This window comes from Ornithorhynchus anatinus, chromosome X2 (genome assembly GCF_004115215.2).
Source record: "Ornithorhynchus anatinus isolate Pmale09 chromosome X2, mOrnAna1.pri.v4, whole genome shotgun sequence".
Classification (NCBI taxonomy): Eukaryota; Metazoa; Chordata; class Mammalia; order Monotremata; family Ornithorhynchidae; genus Ornithorhynchus; species Ornithorhynchus anatinus.
Window position 1 is genome coordinate 10,467,909 of NC_041750.1, and position 21,980 is coordinate 10,489,888.

The 21,980-nt window shown below is 56.2% G+C and overlaps 2 protein-coding genes across 2 annotated transcripts; both read right to left on the minus strand.

The window, feature by feature from the left end:
* Positions 1–565: 565 nt before the first annotated feature.
* On the minus strand, positions 566–11,943 carry YJU2 (YJU2 splicing factor homolog). Its single transcript, XM_029052374.2, has 8 exons — positions 11,849–11,943; positions 7,765–7,865; positions 7,158–7,302; positions 6,537–6,671; positions 5,488–5,669; positions 3,833–3,953; positions 2,790–2,937; positions 566–1,166 (listed from the first exon to the last, which is right to left on the minus strand). The coding sequence occupies exons 1-8, from the start codon at positions 11,870–11,872 to the stop codon at positions 1,054–1,056; spliced, it is 969 nt and encodes a 322-aa protein (XP_028908207.1). The 5' UTR covers positions 11,873–11,943; the 3' UTR covers positions 566–1,053.
* A 3,020-nt stretch (positions 11,944–14,963) lies between these two features.
* Positions 14,964–19,110, minus strand: EBI3 (Epstein-Barr virus induced 3). Its single transcript, XM_029053090.2, has 6 exons — positions 18,790–19,110; positions 18,480–18,713; positions 18,139–18,256; positions 17,849–18,027; positions 16,048–16,205; positions 14,964–15,489 (listed from the first exon to the last, which is right to left on the minus strand). The coding sequence occupies exons 1-6, from the start codon at positions 18,872–18,874 to the stop codon at positions 15,340–15,342; spliced, it is 924 nt and encodes a 307-aa protein (XP_028908923.1). The 5' UTR covers positions 18,875–19,110; the 3' UTR covers positions 14,964–15,339.
* Positions 19,111–21,980: the final 2,870 nt, after the last annotated feature.

Genomic DNA, 21,980 nt, shown 5'->3' on the forward strand with positions numbered 1-21,980 from the left:
GAAGGTGGGAGAGGCAGTTGGCTGCGGCACGCAGGACCAACGGAGCGGGGGCACCGTGAGATTGGGCCTGGGACCCCCTCTTACACACGGAAGGATTCCGAGGAGGGCGGCAGTGACGCGCATCTCTGTGGTGAAACGTTTTCCCCAAGGCTGCTGGGGAACTATTAACTCCAGGGCGGAAGTATCGCTTCAGCCGGCGGCCGGGCCCTCTTGTCTACCCGGCTTTCCCTCCTCAACCCCTCCCGCCTCCGCGTAAATTGCCCTGAGCTGTAGGGTCAGCCTTTATCTGCAGAGTTGGGATGACCACTTGGTCTCCGCGCTGCTGGATGAGCAGGTCATTAAACAAAAGGAGAGGGCTGTGCTGTTTGTTAGTTTCCCTCTCCGTTTTCCTCCTCCCTTCAGGGATTCACCCGACTTCCCTCACTCAAGGGACAGAGAGGGGAAGGTGAGCTTGAAGAGAGAAGCCAAACAGTGATTCTAAAGGACGCCTTTCCTGTGGCCACACCTGCAGCTCCTACACCTTTGCTATTCAAAATGGGAGAAAAAAAATCACTCTGGAACCGGACCCAGTCTTTCGGTCTCACTTTATTCTTTCATGTAAAACACGTAGCCCAGTTGCTCCCTTTACAATTCAGGTTGGGTGGCAAATTCGACAGTCTGACCGGATTGAAAAACCCTTTCGTCTGAAGCTAACTCGGCGCGTGCGGTAACGGAAGACATCCATTCGAAAGACGAAACGCCTGTGAACGTGGGAAGCTTTCCGACCTTACGTTTTGAGGCGAGACGGGGGCGATCGGCCTCTCGCCTCGTCACTGCTTTCGGATCACAAGGCTGACAGCAGGGAGGAGGAGGAGGGAAGAGAGCAGAGTCTGGGGGGAGAGGCCCCCGGCTGACTGACCGCTGACGGGAGAGCAGCTGGTGTCCGGGAGGTGGGAACCCCCGGGCCCGGAGCTTGCCCTCTCCCCCGATCAGTCGGAAGTGGGAGCGGGCACCGAAAGGCCCCGGCGGCCTGGTCGCTGCGCCGAGCCGATGAGAAACGCTGGGCCCGGGGCTTCAGCCGCTGTTGCTGTCGTCGCTGTCCGAGTAGGCCCCCAGCTGACTGAGAGAGGAGGTGCTGGAGGGTGGAGGGGCCGCGCCGGCATCCTCTGAGCTCCGCCCAACCGCTCCTAGAAGAGGAACCCGATTCAAGCCGACGCGCCCCCGCTCCCACTCCGTGCCTCCGCGTGCTCGGGCTCTCGGCGTTCCTCGGAAAGACCGAAGCCGGGGGGTCGGGGACGGGGCCAGAAGAGGGGAGTCCCAGTCCCCACTGAGATGATGAGTCGAACCCGCAGATCCAACCTAGCTCCCGAGGGTGCCGGGCCACGGCGTGGGCCGGACTCAAACGCAGCTGGGTCGCCAGCCCGGGGACGCTCCGTAGCGTGGCTCAGTGAAAAGTGCCCGGGCTCGGGAGGCAGAGGTCATGGGTTCTAATCCCGGCTCCGCCGCTTGTCTGCTGTGTGACTCTGGGCGAGTCACTTCATTCCTCTGGGCCTCAGTGACCTCATCTGGAAAATGGGGATGAAGACGGGGAGCCCCACGAGGGACAACCTGATCACTTTTTATCCCCCCAGTGCTTAGAGCAGGGCTTTGCGCAGAGTCAGCGCTTAACGAATACCAACATTATTATTATTATTATTATTACTTTCCCGGAGGAGGGCGCGCGGCTTTGCTGCCGCCTGGTGGTGGGCTTAACTGAAGACCGCTTGGCGTCCCGAGTTCTGATTTGGGCTAATACCGGCCACGGGCCCACATTACGCACAAACCTGGGGCGGGGTGAGAGGGCGGAGGCGAAATCCTGTCCCCTTTCTCCGTCATCAGAGCTCTCCACCCCCTCGCCCCCTCCTACCTCACCTCCCTTCGCTCCTCCTACAGCCCAGCCCGCACGCTCCGCTCCTCGGCCGCTAACCTCCTCACTGGGCCTCCTCCTTGCCCGTCCTGCCGTCGACCCCCGGCCCACGTCCCACGTCCGGCCCGGAACGCCCTCCCTCCTCGTGCCCGCCAAACTTACTCTCCTCCCCCCTTCAAGCCCTTCCGAGGTCTCACCTCCTCCAGGAGGCCTTCCCTTCTCCTCCGCTCCTCCTCCCCTCCCCATCGCCCCGACTCCCTCCCTCTGCTCTACCCCCCTCCTCGCCCCACAGCACTTGGGTATGTATGCACATATTGATTATTCTATTTTATTAACGATGCGTATGTATCGCTAATTCTATTTATTCATATTGATGCTAGTGACGCCTGTCTCCCCGCTTCTAGACCGTGAGCCCGTTGTTGGGGAGGGACTGTCTCTACCTGTTGCCGAATTGTACTTTCCAAGCGCTCAGCACACAGTAAGCGCTCGATAAATTCGACTGGACGAAGGAGGGGAGGGGGATGGCTCCGTGGCTCTCTTCGGCCTATGTGCCTCAGCTGCAACACGCAGGGGCTTCTGAGGACGGCCCATAGATCGGTCAGATTCCAGCCGATGCGCACGGGCACGAGGCCAGCACCCCATGTCGGGTCGGGCCCAGCCCGGGGCCCCGCGTTCAGTTTCAGCTCAAACCACTCGGGGCCCTAGAACTTTGACCTCTGTTGGATGGGGCCTCCGTAACACTAACCGAAGCCAAGCCCATAAAGATGTCTAGAGCAAGGGCTGGATTAGCAGCTGTCCCCGGGAGCAGCAGCTCCAGCCCGCTGTGGGTACCAGCCCCGACCACGGCTCGGATCCGGCTGGTCTGACCGGCAGGCGGGCCGGACCCCCGGTGCCCCCTCCTTACCCGGGCCGGGAGATGACGGTGTCGGTCGGCTCGGCTCTCTTGGTTTCTTTCCTATCACCAACCCTGTCAGCTGAGGTTTGCTGCTGAGCTTGCCCACGCTACGCTCCCAACTTTCCATTTTCTGCTTCTTGTTTGGCACGCCCAGATTCTGGGGAGGAGAAAGCACAGCCATTATGGGCTCACGACGATGAAAGGACCCGCAGCGGCGAGGCCTGGTGGAGAGCGCCGGGCCTGGGAGTCGGGTGGTCTGGGTTCTAGATCCGCCTCCGCCACCTGTCTGCTGCGTAACCTCTAGCAAGTCACGTCGCTTCTCTGGGCCTCGGTTCCCTCACCTGTAAAATGGGGATGAAGACCGTGAGGCCCAGGTGGGGCACGTTTTGCGTCCAACCTGATTAGCTTGGATCTACCCCAGTGCTTAGTCCGGTGCCTGGCACAGCAAAGTGCTTAACAAACACCATTTTTAAAAAAAAAAAAAGTCCTCTGACTCCCGGGCCCAAGTTCTTTCTACTAGACCACGGTGACCCGTGCGGCGGCACAGAGTTCTGACTGGAAAGCGGAGAGGCTGGAGGAAGGGAGATGCAAGGAGATGACGAATCGGTCTAGCCGCAAAATGACCGCAATTTCTACTGAAGTGAAAACAGTTTGGGTGGAGAGGAAAATGCGGATCTGGGAGATGGGGATTAAATATCTGTTCTCCCTCTTAGACCGTGAGCCCCATGTGGGACAGGGACCGTGGCCAATCTGATGATCTCGTATGCTGTGCTTAGCACAGTACCTGGCGTGTAGCGAGCACTTGACAGATACCATAATCATCATCATTACTATTATTATGAGTAGGAAGAACTGGCAAGATTTGGCGGTAGAATGAACGTGAGAACTGAGAAGTCGAGGACGATCAACGTGGGCTTCTGGGACACGGAGAGTGGTGGCGTTACGGACTCAGCTGGGAAGGGTTAAGAGGGGAGGGGGTTTAAGCGGGGAAGGCCTAGGAGTTCTGTTTCAGACGCATTGAGGAGGGAAGGAAGAAGGGGATCAGAACTCACCTCGTGCAGGATGGCAGTGGGGTTGAGTCTCGCTGGGGGCCTGGTTTTTGCCGGGGCACGTTCTTCGTCAGAGTCAGAGTCCTCGATCAGATGCCGCCTCTTAGCTTGCTCCATCATGGCTCTGCCAGGGGTACATTTGACCAGGGAGACGTTAGGCAGATAACTGAAAGACCCACATGGCCTCCTTGGGAAGGAATTCTGTCCTCGCGGGGGCAGGCTGAGACGAGGATGTTCAGGGACCGGCCCTGCTGCCTCCCGGCCAGCGTCTCCCCTTCGACTGCTGCGAGGAGCGACCTCTGGGCTGCACAGTGACGGAAGCTTCCAGAGCTCCTGGAAGAGGTCGGTCGAACAGGCCTGCACCCCAGGGCCCTCTCCATGCCGGACTACATCGCTCCCCCACTAATCCCCCTGCAAGTGGAACGAGCACAGGCCTGGGAGTCAGTCGGAAGACCCGGGTTCTCATCCCGGCTCCGCTTGTCTGCCGGGTGACCCTGGGCAGATCATTTAATCTCTTCATGCCTCACCTAATCTGCAAAAGGGGGATTAAGACTGCGAGCCCCACGTGGTACATGGCCTGTGTCCAACCTGATTAGCGTGTATCTACCCCAGCGTTTAGTTCAGTGCCCGACACATAGTGTTTAACAATTACCATTCCAAAAAAAGTGGTCTTGGGTTTGATAGAAAGGCAGTTCTACGAATGACAGGCCGCTGCTATGCCTGGAGCTCACGATTTTTTGGGTTGTTTTTTAATGGCATCTGTTAAGGACTTTCTATGTGCCAGGCACTCTACTAAGTGCTGAGGTGGATCGGGGTCTATGTCCCACCTGGGGCTCACAGTCTTAATTCCTATTTTAAAGATGAGGTAACTGAGGCACAAAGAAGTGAAGTAACAGGTCCAAGGTCACACAGCAGACAGGTGGCAGAGAGAGGAATAGAACCCAGGTCCTTCTGACTCCTAGGCCCGGGCTCTATCCACTAGGCTCCACTTCTTCTCGATTCTCCTTAGGTCTGCCGGAATCTCTGCTGACACTGTCTGAGGCGACTGTCCAGCTACGGACAGCACTCCTCACCCGCAAAGGACGCAACCCTGAAACTAGACTTCCACCCCCGCCGGGCAGCGATCCATCCTCAGTACCGAACAAGTAAGCATCTCTCGGAACTCAACCTCTGCCTCGCTCTTTCGCCTCTCCCAGAGGCCGCCGTTCCCCTCCCAAGCATCTGCCAAACCTAGAGTGGGACTCTGAGGCCCGGGCGAGGAGATGACGATAAGTCATTGGGATGTTTGTTAAGTGTTTACTGGGTGCCGAGCCGTGGACGCTAAGCACCGGAGGGGATACGAGATAATCAGGTTGGACCCAGCCCCCGTCCCACGTGGGGCCCACCGTCTACGGAGAAGGAAGTGGGATTCAATCCCTTATTTGGCAGGTGAGGAAACTGAAGGTCGGAGAAGTGAAGTGACTTGCTCAAGGCCACGCAGCGGGCAAGCGGCAGAGCCAGGGTGAGAACCCAGGTGCTCTGCCTCCCAGGCCCCACCTTTTCCCACTAGGCCGGACCGCTTCGCTAGGGATCTTAGCGGGCCCCCCAGCCTGACTCTCTGAGAGTCCTGGACCGTGAGCGCAGACAGCCACCACCTCCTCCCTTCCCATTATACTCACTCTATTTCCTTCTCGTCCTCTTCCTGTTCAATCTGCTGCTTCTCCTCCTCGGTCACACGGTACTGCTGCAGCATCGACTCAAAGTCCACATTGGCCTGACGCTGATTGAGCTCCTTTAGCTCCTGCAGGTTCTCAAGCACCTCCATCTCCAGCTTCGAGTCCTTGGTCCGATTCTCCAACACCTGAATGGGGTGGGGGGCGGAGACAGAGCAGAGGAGCTCGAGGACTGCCGGGCCTCGGGGACACCCCCCCCGACGTGGAAGACCGTGCTGAAGGAGGGGAAAGCGGAGAAGAGGGGAGAACGAGGCCAGGCCCCGGCGTCCGCGGATCCGAAATCACACTCCTCCTTCGAACCACCAGGGCTCTAGGAAAAAAACTCAAGGCTACAGAGACCCAGGGCCCTGGCTGTTCTACTGAGCCGGGAAACCTGAGACATTTAGACAGGTAAAGGAATCCGGGGAGGAAGGACGCCTGTGGGGATCGCCGTGAGAAGCATCACGTCGCAAAGGGATTATCAAAGATGATGTGATATTTTCACGGTCAACGGCCAACTCCCTGTGATTTGCAGATCCCGATTTTATCGAGACTGTACGCTCCTCGTGGGCGGGGGAATGCGTCTACCCACTCTGTTGCAGTGTGCTCTGCACACGGTAAGCGCCCAGTAAATACCACCGATCGATTCCAGTTATAAAGCCACCGGCTTCGGGACTTGGGGGTAGCTGAAGTGTAGGGTAGCAACGTGACCTGGTGGAAAAACTCTGGACCCGGGAGTCAGAGGACCTGGGTTCTAATCCCGGCTCTGCCTCTTGCCCGCTCTGTGACCCGGGCAAGTCACTTAAGTGCTCTGGGCCTCAGTTTACTCATCTCTAAGGGGGATCCAATGCCTGTCCTCACCCCTCACTTAGGCTGCAAGTCCCGTGTTAGACAGGGACCGTGTCCGACCGTGTACCTCCCCCAGCGCTTAAGACAGTGCTGGACACGTAGGAGGCGCTTATCAAATGCCACGATTATTAGAAGTGTGATGTGCCAGGTGAGCTACCTGGGATTACCTTCATTGGATTGTTCAGCTCTTCGTCCTCTCTCTCCTTCTGGATCCTCTTCTCCTCCTCCTCCAGGAGCTTCTCCGCTTGGAAGTTGCGCGTGGCTCCATGCTCCATGGTGTAGTCTGTGTTTTCAGGGTCTGTCTGAGGGAGAGGAGAGAGTTTCACGGGGAGGTGGCCAAAGGTTGTGCCTGGCTTAGAAACTTCCACGGCTGGGCTGGAAGATGGTGCTTTTACTTATCACTGCTATCCGAGGCACTCCGACCCGGAACCTCTCTGCTGGGCTAATAAGCGAGAGTCAAGCTGTCGATCCCAGAATCCACCAAAATGGGGGAAGCCTTTGGAGACGACGATGTCAGTGGGGCCTCGGATCTCCCGGGAAAGGAAAAGAACTTCCCACTAAGATGGAGTCTCCCCCCTCGACACAAGGAAATGGAAGCTCCGGCGGGGGGAAGAGAAGGTTCACTCTAATTTTTTTTTCTTTAATTATACGCCACTCTACACTGGAGGTCATTCAAGGATCGCATCTCTCCCTTTCCTTCTCTAGTTTCAAGAGCAAGAGTCTGTCCTCAGTACATTTCTAATCAAGCAGCTTCACGAACTGAACCAGAGACTTAATTAAACACTTACCTTGAAAGTGATTTCTGCTAGGCAGCGGGTGCACTTGATATAGAAGCGGAAGATGGGGAGCCCCAGATACACTTCATTCTGTACCGTCTCCTTCCGAGCATTAAACTTCTTGCCTTTATAAATGTACTCGCCACAGGTCTTACATCTAAGAGGGTTAGTGCCGGGTTAGTGCCGAACAGCCTTCGACTGGGCAGCCGTTTAACCGGCCCCAGGCACGCTGGGAGAGGACCGGCCACAGACGGTGTGGCTACTGAAAGACGGACGTGAGGGCAGCTTGGGCGCCGGGGAGAGGGAAGGCCGCTACGCGTCCGCCCGCCTCGGGCGACGGCATCTGCTCATTCGGAAGGAGCAACGGGCCGCTCCAGCCGAAACTGACCCGACGTGAGTGGGGCCGGGAAAAGTGGGGCCCAGAACGGAACTCCCACCCCAGCCCCCGTCCCCGGCCTTCCCCCGCCCGCCAGGCTCTCGGAACTTCCCACCGGCGGGGCAAGGGGACTGCCAGGGGAAGGGCCGGTGGGAAGAGGGAGCTCATCCCCATCCCCCAGAGCGTGGGGGTCCGCGCGGGAGCTGCGGAACCCGTCCGTGCCCGCCGGGAGCTGGCCCTCACCTCATGTTGAAAGGGGCCATCAGGCGCACGACATACTGGCGGTCCTTGGGAAGTTTGAGCTTCGGGATTTTCGACGGATCAAAATCCGGCGGGTAGTATTTCTGCAAAGAGAAAAAGAATGGACTGAGTCTCGGGAGGTCTCTGAAGGGGCCTTGGACCCCCATCCCCTCTCCCCTCTTAAAAGAAACTTGCGCCCACGCTGTGCTCCACTCTCACTGTTACCTTCATTCATTCCCTTTTACCTTCAAGCATAACGTATGCCTCCAACACACTGAAAATAACATCCTGAGATCCACCCCTGCTCTCCAGCTGGTGGCCCACCTCCCAGATCTACCGAAACTTCTCTAATGGGCTACATACACCCGCTGCCTCCGCGCCCTCCTAGATCCCCTACAATCTAGATCGGGGGTCTGCAACTCTTTTATTCAGAAGAGTCTCCCCGAAATGAAACCTCTGAGCCCAGACAATCCCACAGATTACATTTAATGAACTTCGTTATGGAGCTCTAATTATGACAGAACACTAAGGGGGTGGGGAGGAAAAGAGAAAGAGGCAGGAAGAGAGAATAGGAGAAGAGGAAATGGGGTGAAAAGAGGGAGGGAAGAAGGGAGAAAGGACGGGAGGGAGGAAGGGGGGCGGGAGAAAGGGAGAAAAGACGGGAGGGAGGATGGGGGGGTGGAAGAAAGGGAGGGAAATTAGAAGGGAGGAAAAGAGCGGGGGAGAGCAGAGCAACCAGTTCCTGTGGTACTAGACTGTAAACTCCTTGTGGGCAGGAAACAGTGTCTACCAACTCTGCTGTATTGTATTCTCCCAAGGGCTTAGTAGAGTGCTGTGCACACAGTAATCGCTCAACAAATATGACTGACTGATTTGGATACAGTGGGCTCTCGCTGGCTTTACATCCGTTCCCAGATACGCTTTTCCTGCCCTGAATCTGTTCCCATTTTGAATCTGTACTTAGCTCTTCAAAGCCTGCACTTCGATTTTCGTTTCATTAGCTAAATTTAATTAGTTTGAAGCGTCCCCGTACGAAATGGGCAAGAAGGTCCTCAGCCGTTCCTGCTCTCTGTAGGCAGGAAAGGGATCTACCAACTCTTTTATATCGCACTCTCCCAAGAGCTCAGTACGCCGCTCCCTACGGGTGCCAAATAACCCCGACTGAGGCTTAGCTAAGATAACCGACTGCTGAATTGGAATATCGGGGATCACCACCGGTCAGAAAGTCCTTTCGCTCTGCGACGGCTTCGACTTAATAGGGCTAAAACCGAACGCTTCATCTCTTCTCCTCTCCCTCGTCTCTTCCTCGCTCTTCCGCCGCCGATGACAATACGACCAATCCTCCCTGGGTTGTTTTGATCTTCGTTTTGCGCTCACCCTGCGTCAAGCGCTGTTTTAAGCACTGAAGTAGGTACAAAATAATCAGGTCGGACCCAGTCCCTGTACCACACGGGACTCACGGGGAGGAGAATTTAATCCCATTTTATAGATTGAAGCACAGAGCAGTGAAGTGACTTGCCCAAGGTCCCACTGCAGACAAGTGAAGGAACCTGGATTAGAACCCAGATCCTCTGACTCCCAGGGCAGTGCTCTTTCCATTAGGCCCCACTCCTTCCCCCACAGATCTGCGACTTTGTCGTCCTCATTACCGTGAGCCCCAGGCGGGGCGGGGACGGGGTCCGGCCTGATGGGCTTTTATCTACCCCAGATCTGGGAACGGTGTTGGACCCGTAGTAAAGCGCTTGACAGATACCGTAAGGCACCATTGACTGGCGTCATTACCTCCCATCTTTGACTTGACTAAGTCCTTCAAGTTCCTCTTTAAATATTTCATACACACCCCTTCCTCTAGGTCCAACCCCCCCCTTCCATTAACCGCCACCTCAGCATTTCTACACTCATCCCTGTCTGTAGCACCTCTGAACGTACGGACTTAATCTGAGCACTGGCACGTCGACAGACCAGTTTTTCATCTCTCCTTCTCTGTAAATTATCTGGTGCCCTTTCTCCCGCCGAGTGGTAAACTCCATGAGGGAAGGGTTTGTGTCTTATACCTCGCTTGTACGCTCCTAAGGGCTCCGAATACTGCTCTGCGCTTAGCGGGGGCTCAATTTATCGACTCCTCTCCACCCTTACAACCACCGTCCAGCTGGAATCCTCTAACGGCCTCCTTACGGATCTCCCTGCCTCCAGCCTCTCCCCGCTTCAGTCTTACAGCTATAGGGAGCCCAGTCCGAAGTGGAGCACCCGGCCACCCTCCTGAAAACTCTCAAACCGCTCCCCCTTGCTCTCAGCGTGCGTAAAACAAACTCCCGACCATCTGTTGGTCGGGCGGTAAATCAGTCGTATCTGTCGAGCGCTTACCTTGCGCACGGCGCTGTCCTAAACGTTTGGGACAGTACAACAGACACATTCCCTGCCCACAACGAGCTTACAGTCTGGAGGAGACAGTAATATCAATAAATACAAAAATTACAGACGTGTACACAGTGCCATTTTGCAACAGTTTTAAGGCTCTCCAGCGGCTGGCTCTCTTTTACCCACCTGCTGTTGACCCTCTGTCTCCATCTCATCGTTCCCATCTTCTCTCAGAATGGCGCATTACTCCCCCCCCACTCCCCCACCAGCTTCTTCAACTCACACCCCCTGCCTAGAAGCAGTGCGGCTCAGCGGAAAGAGCCCGGGCTTGGGAGGACACGGGTTCTAATCCCGACTCTGCCACTCGTCTGCTGTGCGACCCTGGGCAAGCCACTTCACTTCTCTGTGCCTCGGTTACCTCATCTGGAAAATGGGGATTAAGACTGTAAGCCCCAAGTGGGACAACCTTGTGCCTACCCCAGCGCTTCAAACAGTGCTTGGCACATAGTAAGCACTTAATAAATACCATCAGCATTATTATTAACTCTTCCCCCTTCCCGGCCACATCCTTTCGTTGCTTGTTTTTTATTGATTTACTTACTTTGTGCCAACCTATTCTCTCATATTCCCTCTAAACTGTAAACTGACCGTAGGCAGGGAACAGGTTTACCTACTCTGTTGTAGTGCACTCGCCCGAGTGCTTAGTACAATGCTCTGCACACAGCAGAGCGCTCCATCAACACCACCGATTAAGTGCGGTGAGTTTGTCGGATATCTGCTGCCTCCACCCATTAGATTAAAAACTTCTTCAGAGCAGAGCAATCAACCCTGCTTTAAGGTCATCTCCTCCAGGAGGCCTTCTCCCTCTCGGATCTGACACGCTTGGATATTTGATCATCGCCCCATCCCCAACCCCACAGCATTTTCGTACCTATCTTTAAATTACATAGCATGTTACTTATTTATTCCCGTTAACGTCTATCCCTGGGATAATCTGATAACCTTGTATCTACCCACAGAGAAGCGGCATGGCTCAGCGGAAAGAGACCGGGCTTGGGAGGCAGAGGTCATGGGTTCGAATCCCGGCTCTGCCACCTGTCAGCTGGGTGACTGGGGGCAAGGCACTTAATGTCGGTATTTGTTAAGCGCTTACTATGTGCCGAGCACTGTTCTAAGCGCTTGGGGGAGATACAGGGTCATCAGGTTGGCCCACTTAATAACAATGTTGGTATTTGTTAAGCGCTTACTATGTGCAGAGCACTGTTCTAAGCGCTGGGGTAGATACAGGGTAACAACTTCTCTGGGCCTCAGTGACCTCATCTGGAAAATGGGGATGAAGACCGTGAGCCTCTAGTGGGACAACCTGATGACCCTGGATCTATCCCAGCGCTTAGAACAATGCTTTACCGGCACAGAGTAAGCGCTTACTTACCAGATACCAAGATGATTACCACCACGGGTTGCCCCGGCTTGGAGGGGGCGAGTCACAGACCGCTCGTTGAGGGCAGGGACCGTGTACTGCCCGCTCATACGGGGCGCTCACGGGGTGCAGAGCACTGTGCTAAGCGCTTGGGAGAGGACGACCGAGCAGCAGAGACCTTCCCCGCCCAGGACGGACCCAACCGCTGTGCACACAGTAAGGGCTCAATAAACCCGAGTGAGGTAAGACGAGAGGACGAGATTGGGGGGGCCGTGGGGGCGTTGTTGAAGCCGAGGCGATTCTACTTACATTTAAAACTTTCCTCTCCGACATCTTCTCGCTTCAGCGGCCGGGCAGAGGCGGCCGGGGCTCGGTCCGTCGCCGGAAACGATCCCCCAGGGGGGCACTTCCGGGACCCCCATTAACGTTCGGGCCTCGGCGTGGCGACAGACAAACCATTCCGGCAGGACACCGCCACCTGCTAAGAAAGGTTCCGCAGGGAAAAGGGGGCATCCGATCGTTCGTTCGTTCAATCGTATTTAATAATGTTGGTATTTGTTAAGCGCTTACTATGTGCCGAGCACTGTTCTAAGCGCTGGGGTAGACATAGGAGAATCAGGTTGTCCCACGTGGGGCTCACAGTCTTAATCCCCATTTTACAGATGAGGGAACTGAGGCACAGAGAAGTATTTCTCGAGCGCTTGCTGGGCGCAGAGCACTCTGCTGAGCACTGGGCAAGTACAGTTCAGCCACACATATGCATTCATTCAGTCGTATGCCGCTTGCCAGCTGTGTGACTTTGGGCAAGTCACTTAACTTCTCTGGACCTCAATTTACCTCATCATTAAAATGGGGATTAAAACTGTGAGCCCCACGTGGGACAATCTGATCACCTTGTATCCCCCGGCGCTTAGTACGGTGCCTTGCACCTAGTAAGCGCTTAACAAATACCACCACCATCATCATCATCATCATTTCTTGAGCGCTTACTGTGTGCAGAGCACTATCCCGAGCGCTTGGAATGGACAATTGGGTAAGCGTCAGAGACCGTCCCTGCCCAACAGCAGGCTCAAAGTCTAAAAGGGGGAGGCGGCAAAGCAAAACACAACCAAAGAGAAGGAGTCTGGCGTAGATATCATGGCTCAGTGGAAAGAGCCCGGGCTTGGGAGTCATGAGGTCCTGGGTTCGAATCCCGGCTCGCCCACTTGGCAGCTGGTTGACTGGGGGCAAGTCACTTCACTTCTCTGGGCCTCGGTCACCTCATCTGGCAAATGGGGATGAAGACTGGGAGCTTCACGTGAGCCCGGCGCTTAGAACGCTTAGCTTAGGGGAAGCAGCGTGGCTCAGTGGAAAGAGCCTGGGCTTCGGAGTCAGGGGTCATGGGTTCGACTCCCGGCTCTGTCACTTGTCAGCTGTGTGACTGTGGGCAAGTTACTTGACTTCTCTGTGCCTCAGTTACCTCATCTGTAAAATGGGGATTAACTGTGAGCCTCACGTGGGACAACCTGGTTACCCTGTATCTACCCCAGCGCTTAGAACAGTGCTCTGCACGTAGTAAGCGCTTAACAAATACCAACATTATTATTATTATTATTATTATTATTATTAACAGCGCTTAGAACAGAGCTCTGCATATAGCACTTAACAAATCCAACATTATTGTTATTATATCATCGAGATAGGTAGAATCATAGAGGTATGCACATCGTTAATAAAATAAATAAAATAAATAGAATAATAATACTTACAAAGCTGCACAAGTGCTGTGGGGCAGGGAAGGGGGAAGGAGTGATGGGGAGGGGAGGAGGAGTGGAGGGAAAGGGGGCTCGGTCGGGGAAGGCCTCCCGGAGGAGGGGAGCTCTCAGTAGGACTTTGAAGAGGGGAAGAAGATAGAGACGATCCCTGCCCACAACGGGCGCTTGGTCGATGGTATTTGATGATGATGGTATTTGTTAAGCTTACTAAGGGGCAAGCACTGTTCTAAGCGCTGGGGGGCTCACAGTCTTAATCCCCCTTTTACTGATGAAGTGACTGAGGCACAGAGAGGTTAAGTCACGCAGCAGACAAGTGGTGGAGCCGGGATTAGAACCCATGACCTCCGACTCCCAAGCCCGTGCTCTTTCCACTGAGCCACGCTGCTTCTCTAGATGATGATGATGGCACGTTGAATCGGACTGTCAGGAAGCGGGGTGTACTGTGGGGTCACGACTGCGGATGTTGATTTGGTGCTGGTAACATCTTGGTTCTCCGCAGCGTCTCCAGGATTGGCCACCTTCCTCTCCATCCAAATGGCCACCGCGCTGGTCCCGACCCTGAAAATACCCCAGCTTGCCTACTGCATCGGCCTCCCCTCTCCGGTCAATATCACTCCGTTGAAAGGCGTTCTATTCACATCTGACAATTCCTCAGAAACCGTCCGTGGCTGTCCACCTCTCTCCACACCGAGCAGAGAGTACTCACCATCGACATTATGATACTCAATTAGTTTTGCCTCCTAGTTATCCTCGCTCTTCTCCCAGTACACCCCAGTTCACACTCTTTATCTCTCAAGCGACGGCTTCCCGTGCTTCCCTCGCCCGACGTTCGCCTCTTGTTTCCTACCGAAACTTCCTCTCTCTTCGAATCCGGCAGACCACCGCTCTCCCCATCTTCTTGCCCTTCAGAAATCGTAGCTCCTCCAGGAGGCCTTTCATGATGAATTCCTGATCTCCCCAGTTTATAACTGCCACTTCAGGACTTCCTCAGCACTTGGGCGTTCCCAAACTCCCACAGGACATATGGTACATACCCCATTATTTAATAAGCACTAACTCCTGGCATGTATCCCCTTTTCCTTCTTCCTCCTACGTGAAATTTCTTTTAGTATCCGTTTCCCCCCCAGACTGTAAGATGGCGACGCTCTCGTCGACTAATTCTGTTGTCCTCTCCCAAGTGTTCAGTCCCGTGCTCTGCATTCGGTAGACACTCAGTAAACGAGACCGATTAATTGACGGACATTCTTTTACCTCCCGCTATGCGCATTCATTCAACTCTCCTCCCTCCCCTCTCCCAAGGGAAGATTCATGACATGGAATTCTAGAATCCCAGAGTCCCAGGTCATCTGGCCCAGCCCCTGCCTCCAGGCAGGCAAATGACTAAAAACCCAACAGTACGGATTTCTGTCTCTCCCATTACTCTTGCAAGTTCCTGTAGAGCAAAAACTGCATTTTATTTTTATTTTTTTGGTATCTGTTAAGCGCTTACTATGTGCCAAGCACTGTTCTCAGCGCTGGGGGGATACAAGGTGATCAGGTTGTCCCACATGGGGCTCACAGTCTTCAGCCCCATTTTCCAGCTGAGGTCACTGAGGCCCAGAGAAGTGAAGTGACTCGCCCGAAGTCACGCAGTCGACAAGCTGAGGATGGACGGAGCAAGTCCAAAGAGGTGAGACTTTGGCTGGACAAGTTTTATTTCCCCCTGTGGCTTTAGCTCACTTCCTCCCAGCTTCCCCCGCCACCCCGGCCCAAGGTCTCCAGCCTGGTGGCTTGTGTCCGTATCGTATCTGCCCCAGTGCTTAGCACGGAGTAAGCACTTACCAACTACCACAGCGATGATGACGATAACTATTAGCGGGCGAAGAGGAGAGAAGAAAAGCTTAGGAATTCGGAGAAGGGCAACAAAACGTAGTTTCGGGGCTCAAGAGACAGCGGGGCCTTTCCCGAGGAGGCACGGGGGCCGGACCCGACAGGCTGTGCGGCCTCAAAACACCGAGGCCAGAGGTGAATTTTGGGAAAGGCAGCGGGCGTGAAACTTCCCGCCAGCTACTTAGCCCCAGGGATGGCGGCCACACTGGGACTCCAGGCGCTATATTCTCCGTAGTCGGTGAAGTCCTTGGTAGCCACTTGCACTCGGTAGGGGGTCCGGGGCCACAGCCCAGTCAGGATGAAAGACGTCTGCTCCCTCGGTCCCACCTGGGAAGGAGAGGGTGGCCGGCCCGGGAAGGCGTTCACTGGGACGAAGGGGCGGGGAGACGGGGAAGGCTCAGGCCGACCTGGGCCGAGATCCCAAAGATGGCGGGTTGCTGACTCCACCTGCCCTCGGGCGGTGGGGGAAGCAGTGTGGCCGAGCGGGAAGGGCCCGGGCTGGGGAGTCCGAGGACCTGGGTTCTTATCCTGACCCCACCACTTGTCCGCCGTGTGGCAGGCCACTTAGCTTCTCTGTGCCTCAATTCCCTCATCTGCGAAATGGGGATTCCCTACCCGTACTCCCCCCTACTTAGACCGTGGGCCCCATGAGGGACCCGATGACCTTGTATCTACCTCGGTGCTTGGTACAGTGCTGGGCACCTGGCGGGCGCTTAACAAGAAACACGATTATTAGTCAGGCACGAGGAAGGATGCGAGGAAGGAGGGACATGGAGGCGATAGAGCTTTCCAGAGAGGTGTCGGGGATGCGCCTCTCCCGAGCCGCCGTCGCTCCCCCCGGCCCCCCGCCCCCCTCTCCCCCCCAAACGAGCGAGCGGGCCTCACCTGGTGGAAGTTGGCTGTCCCCTGACGCTGGTAACGGATCAGGTACTTGAGCGGGAAATACTGGGGTAAGGGCCAGGATGCCGGGGGACTCCACTGCACCAGCAGCTTCCTGCCTGGGACAGGGCTTACGCGCACGTTCTCCGGGGAGCCTGGTTTAACTGAAATACAGACATCGGGCAGGGGGTTGGGCATTGAGGTTTTCTTGGGTGTCGGCGGGGCTGGCCAAGACGGTTGGCTTTGAGGCCCCTGACGCCCAGGTCCCTGCTCACACGAGAACTTCGGCCTAGTCGTCACGGGACCTGGCTTCTGATCCGGACTCCCTTCGAAACCCCGCTGACAGCTCCCCTCCTCCGGGAGGCCTTCCCGGACCGAGCCCCCCTTTGCCTCCGCTCCTCCTCCCCTCCCCGTCGCCCCGACTCCCTCCCTCTGCTCTGCCCCCTTCCCCGCCCCACAGCCCTTGTGTATATTTGTTCATATTTATTATTCTATTTATTTCATTCACGATGTGTCTATATCTATAATTCTATTTCTCTATCTTGATGCTAGCGATGCCTGTCCACTCATTTCGTTTTGTTGTCTCTCTCCCCCTTCTAGACCGTGAGCCCGTCGTCGGGTGGGGATTGTCTCTCTCTGTTGCCCAATTGTACTTTCCAAGCGCTTAGGACAGTGCTCTGCACACAGTAAGCGCTCGATCGATGCGATTGAATGAACGAGGGAAGGAGTCCGCCACGAGCCTGCCGGGTGACCTTGGGTGAGTCACTTCACTTCCTCTGCGTTTCTGTTTCCTCGTCTGTAAAATGGGGATTCAGAACCCGGCCTCCCTCCCACTAGGACCGGGAGCCCCGAGTGGGCCCACGGGGGGCTGTGTCCGACCTGATTAACTCGGATCTACCCCCGGCGCCGTGGACTGTGCTTGACGCGTAGTAAATGCTTAACAAATACAGTAATAGTAATAATAATCTCTTTCGTCCACGCTCTAGTACTTAAACACTAATTCCTCGCCACACCCCTCTTCCCTCTCTCTCCCATCCGTGATTTATTTTAGCGTCGGTCTCCCCTGCCAGACTGTAAATTCCTAGAAGGCAAAGATCATTTTTACTAATTTGACCGTACTCTCCCCAGTACTTGGCACAGGGCTCTGCACACAGTAGGGGCTTAATAAATACTACTGATTGCTCGATTGAGTGATGAGCTGAAACCCACTCCTCCCTTGAACGTCTTTCCCCTAATCCCGTGAGCCGGGGACAGTTCCTCTATCTCGTATCCGGCTTCCCCAGTCTCCCTAAATTTGATTCCACGGCTCCCCGGGACCCTCCTCTCCCTCCTCTGGGGACCGGGTCTCTCAACTCCCCACCCCCCCACTCCACGACCTAGTGGCTCCCGAACTCTGCCCCTCTCCCTGCCCCGCCTCTCCCGAGAAAGCAGCGTGACCTAATGGCTAGGGCACGGGGCCTGGGAGTCAAAAGGGCCTAGGTTCTAATCCCGACCCTGTCGCCTGGCAGCCAGTCGATCGATCGTATTTATCGAGCGCTTACTACGTGCGGAGCACCGCGCTGAGCATTTGGGAGAGTACGAGACTTCGCTCCTCCGTGCCTCGGTTCCCTCATCTGCAAAGTGGGGGTTACGACTGTGAGCGTGGGGTGTGGACCGTGTCCGGCCTGATTAACCCGCACCTACCCCAGCGCTCAGTAGAGTGCCCGGCACGTGGTCTGTGCTTAACGGATGCCATGAGAAAAAAGAAAGAAGGAAAGGGAAAGAAAGAAAGGGAAAGAAGGAAACTAAGGAAAGAAAGGGGTCTCACTAATGTTCTCCACAAAGAAAGGGACGAGACTGCTGCTGACTCCCAGGGGGTTGATGGCGGTCACGTTGAGCACGTAGGGAGTGATGGAGAACATCTGGAGGTCCTGGATGACGCAGCTGGAGGCCTCCGGGGAAAGCTGAAGGCACCTGTGGTCTTCTCCCAGGGTGGCCATTCCCTGCCTGGGACACGAAGCTGGACCGTCAGAGGCCTGGCGAAACGGCAGCCTTTTGGCCCCGAGGCCCCCAGCGCCCGGGTAGTGCTCTCGACCCCTCCCCTAGCCGCTCTCTCACCTGTACGTGGCGATGAAGGAGGTGCTCAGGGCTGAAGCCGGCTCCAGGGTCCAGGAGCAGTCTACGGCCTCGGGATACCTCACGGCCCAACACTCCACCCTCGGCTGAGCTGGGGGATCTGGGGAGGAGGGGGAAGGGCCGGGGCGTCCTTCAGCGTCAAGGACTCGCTTTCCCCGGCAACGGGAGGAGGGGACGAGTCGAGGGGCCAGGGCCGGAGGCTCGGCACCCCCGGCGCCTGCTCGCCTCGAGGCCCCAGAGAAGCGGCCGGCTCCGGGAAGCCGGTGTCACGGACCGGGGGGGTGGGGAAGAGCGGCGGGAGACCCGGACGTCTTTTCACTCACAGCCCAGCAGCAGTTCGATCCGGCTCCGGACCTCTCCGGTTCTCGGATCGTGGCAGCTGTATTGGCCCTCCTCGGCCGGGCCGGCGTTGCGCAGGATCAGCTGGGCGCCCTCTCCGGCCCCGCCGGGCACCACGCTGCCATTCAGTCTCCATTCCACCCCCGCGGCCTCCCCGGAGACGTCGCAGTTCAGGACGACTGCGGAGCCCATGACGGCAAACCGCTGTTGGCGGAGACCTGGGCCGAGGGGCAAGAGGGTCGGTGACCCGACTCCCACATCCACTCCTTTCCCACCCTCGGCGACCCCACGTACCTCTGTCTCCCGTTGCTCCTTCGCCACTGCCGAAGGACGCCAAACAGGCGGACAGGAGGAGGGGCAGGATCAGCACCCGGACCATGGCTAGGGTTGGGGCGGTGGGAGGGCCGGGGAGGGAGGTGGGCCGGACCCTCAAGCGCCTGAGGAGAGGAGTTCGAGTTGCCGGGAAACAGCCACCCTACGCCTAACCTCCAAGCCGCCGGGGCGTGGGGCCAGGCCGGCGCAGATCCCTCAGGGGACGTTGGATTCCCCAGGGATCAGAGCAGAACTGGAGTCCAGGACTGCCCAGCAATAGAGATGAAACTGTCCCACCCCAGCGTCTTGAAATCCCCCGTTCCTCATGTGCCTAGGAGAAAATCCCCCCTGAGTCCTCCACCCTTCCCCTTTCCTCTTTCAGTTTCAGGGGGATGTAGGCCACTTCTCTTAAGCCCCTCGCCTGGCAGCACACAGAACACCTCAGAAGTGGATGCGGGGCGTCGGGGGGAGGCGATCTCAACTCATTCAGGCTCAACGGCGGATGTCTATAGACGTTCACCTTAAGATAGCTTGATCCCAGCCCAAGCGGCGTGCCGAGCGAAACCCCCAGACAGGTCCGAGACTGAAAACTGGCAGGGAAATGCAGGGCAAGAAAAACTACGTTACCCAGAGAAGCCTCTGGGACACTGCCAATAGCGGAAGAGCTCAACCCCAGCCCGGGGTCAAGCTGAGTTTTTCTCAGGGATGACTCCGGGGAAAGCGTCGGTCCGGAGGCGGCTCTCGATGCCTGCTGACTGCCCTCCTTCTCCCTGACCCGTTCCTGCCTGGCCGGGACCCTCCAGGAGATTTCCGTGGGGTGAGGTGGTTTTCCTCTCCGCTCAAGCTGTGAGAGTAGTAGAGCGATCTCATCTGGGGTTCTCTCGGTCCAAAGCCTTTTCCGCCCTCTTTCCAAAAGCCCAGGGCACCCATGCGGCCGAGCACGTGGTCGGTGGCTTTTGGGATCGGACTGTGCGTTCCCGGCTGTGAGTCCCGTGGGTTTAAACACTATTCGGTAAACCTCAGTCTCTGCCTCTCTTTGTTGGTATGCCTTCCGGTTTGTACTACGGATTCGTCTTTGACTCTGTCCATCGTTCTGCTTGGAAATCTAGTCCGGGCACCGTGACGGAGCTAACGGTGGGATCCTGGCCGGCTTTTCTAACTCCTCTTCTCCCCCCAGGCTGTTCTAAATAGAGCTCGGTCCCCATTTTGGTGATTTTTTTTTAGTCTAGATAGATAGAGTTCTGGATACAGAAAAGCGTCATCGATCTAACGAAGCCTGTTTTTCCGAGTCTCAATCGTATGTTGAATTATTTACTTTGATTGTTCTATTTCTGTTCTTACGCCCGTTTCCCCCGTTAGCGTGTGAGCTCCTTGATGGGGGCGTGGGGGTGGGGGATGTCCATTCATTTGATTGGTTCTTCCAAAGCGTGCAGTACAGCTCATTTCACTCAGGGGCCTTCAATCAATACTACTATTACTATGACTATGGCTCCTTGTGTCGGGCCAAGTCTCCGATGATCCAGGGTCACAAGATCACGGAGGATGGTGCCGGGGGAACCTTGGCCGTGGCTACCTCTTGGACCTCTAGCTCAAGACCACGGAGAAACCGCAGGGAAACTTGGTGGGCCTCACGAGGTGGAGGAGAAAGGGGCTGGGGACCCAATCTGGGGACCCCAGTGATTTCGCCTCCCTTTCCGCCTCGCCCGAACCCAGCAATTAGAGCAGGAGAAATCCAAACCAGCTCACCCTGTGGCCGAACTCTCTTGCCTGCGGCGTGCTAGGGGTGATCCGAGGGGGTGGACGGTCGGGTAGACTGGCCAGAAGCCCCTGCCTTCCTCCTCACAGACCCTTCACCCTCTTCCCCCTCCCCCCGTCAACTCTGCCTACGCCCCCGGTGACAGAAAAACAGAGATCGACAACAGCGGCTGACAGAGGAACCGTTAGGTAGCTGTGGTTAGGGAAGATGTCTACCAACTCTGTCAGAGTGTACTCTCCCAAGCACTCAGTACGGTGCTCTTGCACACGTTAAGGGCTCGATAAACATCACCGGTTGATCGACGGGTAGGTGGCCGCTGGGCCCAGCTGTAGGAGCGGCTTAGAGCTGAGAAGACTCTTTCCCCTTACCTGGGCTGACGTTCCACTCGCTTCTTTCACCTCGGTTCCCATTCAACCGCCAGAGAGAGTCGCAATCAGAGTGGGATTTAAATAGGGAAGTCAGCACTGGGCCCAAGAAGCGTGGCTTCCCCAAGAAAAGGGAAGTGGGAATCTGGCAGGTGAGTCCCAGAAAGGAGAGGAAGGGCAGAAGGGAGAGAAGCTCTAACTCACCACACCTTGAGGGTCTTGCTGCTGAAATGGCCTTTTCTGCTGCCTTGGGGCAGAAAACCACGCACAGAAAACCTCACTCTCCTCCCAACTCACTTCCTCAAGTGAGAAGCCAGAAACCTTTGGGGCTTTGCCAGTGTGATTAAGTCCCTCTGGACCGTAGGCTCCCTGTGGGCTGGGAATATGTCGACCGACTGTCATATTAGCCCCTCCCGAGCACTCAGTACAGTGCTCTGCACACAGTAAGCGCTCAATAAACGCCACTGATTTATTGATTGAGGAGAGAGGACGGGGAGGAAAAAAGTAGAAGCTGAAACAGGAAGAAAAGGGGATAGGGTAGGGTGGAACAGAGAGAGTTGGGGAAGCACAGCTTGTGTGTTGGGGGTGGTGGGGGGGAGAGGCACCCTGGTGGAGTACGTGGAGGTGAAGAGCTCATCTGGTGAGCTCAGTTCCGATCCCCCCCCCTCCCCGTTTTTCTCCAACAGACTCCCTACCGGGCAGTTCTGTGAATATAAATACTTTATTTTTTTCCTGTGGCTGTGTTCAGGATCGAGGGAGAAGAAAACGGATCTGTGGCGGGGAGGGGAAGACTGTCACAGAATCCAGGATGTTCCACCGGCTGCCTTTGCCTTCGGGCCGAAGAGGCTTTGCTGGGCCCGGGGCTGCTCTTTGGGACTCGGAGGCCTCGGCGTCATTCTTCAGCCCTGGCCTCAGGCAGGCCAAGGGCGAGACCGTGGCTTTTGTCTTGGTACCAACTGGGCTAAGGGGGTGGTGATAGGGCCAAGTGAGAGGAGCTGCAGGTTGGATGCCGGGGGGGGGGGGGCGGGGTATGTGTGAGTGTGATGGGGCTG

What these genes read in the sequence shown, in the direction of transcription:
- EBI3 (XM_029053090.2), bottom strand. Translation starts at nt 18,874, where the DNA reads ATGGTCCGGGTGCTGATCCTGCCCCTCCTCCTGTCCGCCTGTTTGGCG. An exon ending in AGGAGCAACGGGAGACAGAG is followed by an intron (nt 18,714 to 18,789) that starts GTACGTGGGGTC and finishes CCCTCGGCCCAG; the next exon opens with GTCTCCGCCAACAGCGGTTT. An exon ending in GGACAGCCAACTTCCACCAG is followed by an intron (nt 15,490 to 16,047) that starts GTGAGGCCCGCT and finishes TCTCCTTCCCAG; the next exon opens with GTGGGACCGAGGGAGCAGAC.
- YJU2 (XM_029052374.2), bottom strand. Translation starts at nt 11,872, where the DNA reads ATGTCGGAGAGGAAAGTTTTAAAT. An exon ending in AGCTGAACAATCCAATGAAG is followed by an intron (nt 5,670 to 6,536) that starts GTAATCCCAGGT and finishes CACCCCATTCAG; the next exon opens with GTGTTGGAGAATCGGACCAA. An exon ending in CCACTGCCATCCTGCACGAG is followed by an intron (nt 2,938 to 3,832) that starts GTGAGTTCTGAT and finishes TCTCCTCCCCAG; the next exon opens with AATCTGGGCGTGCCAAACAA.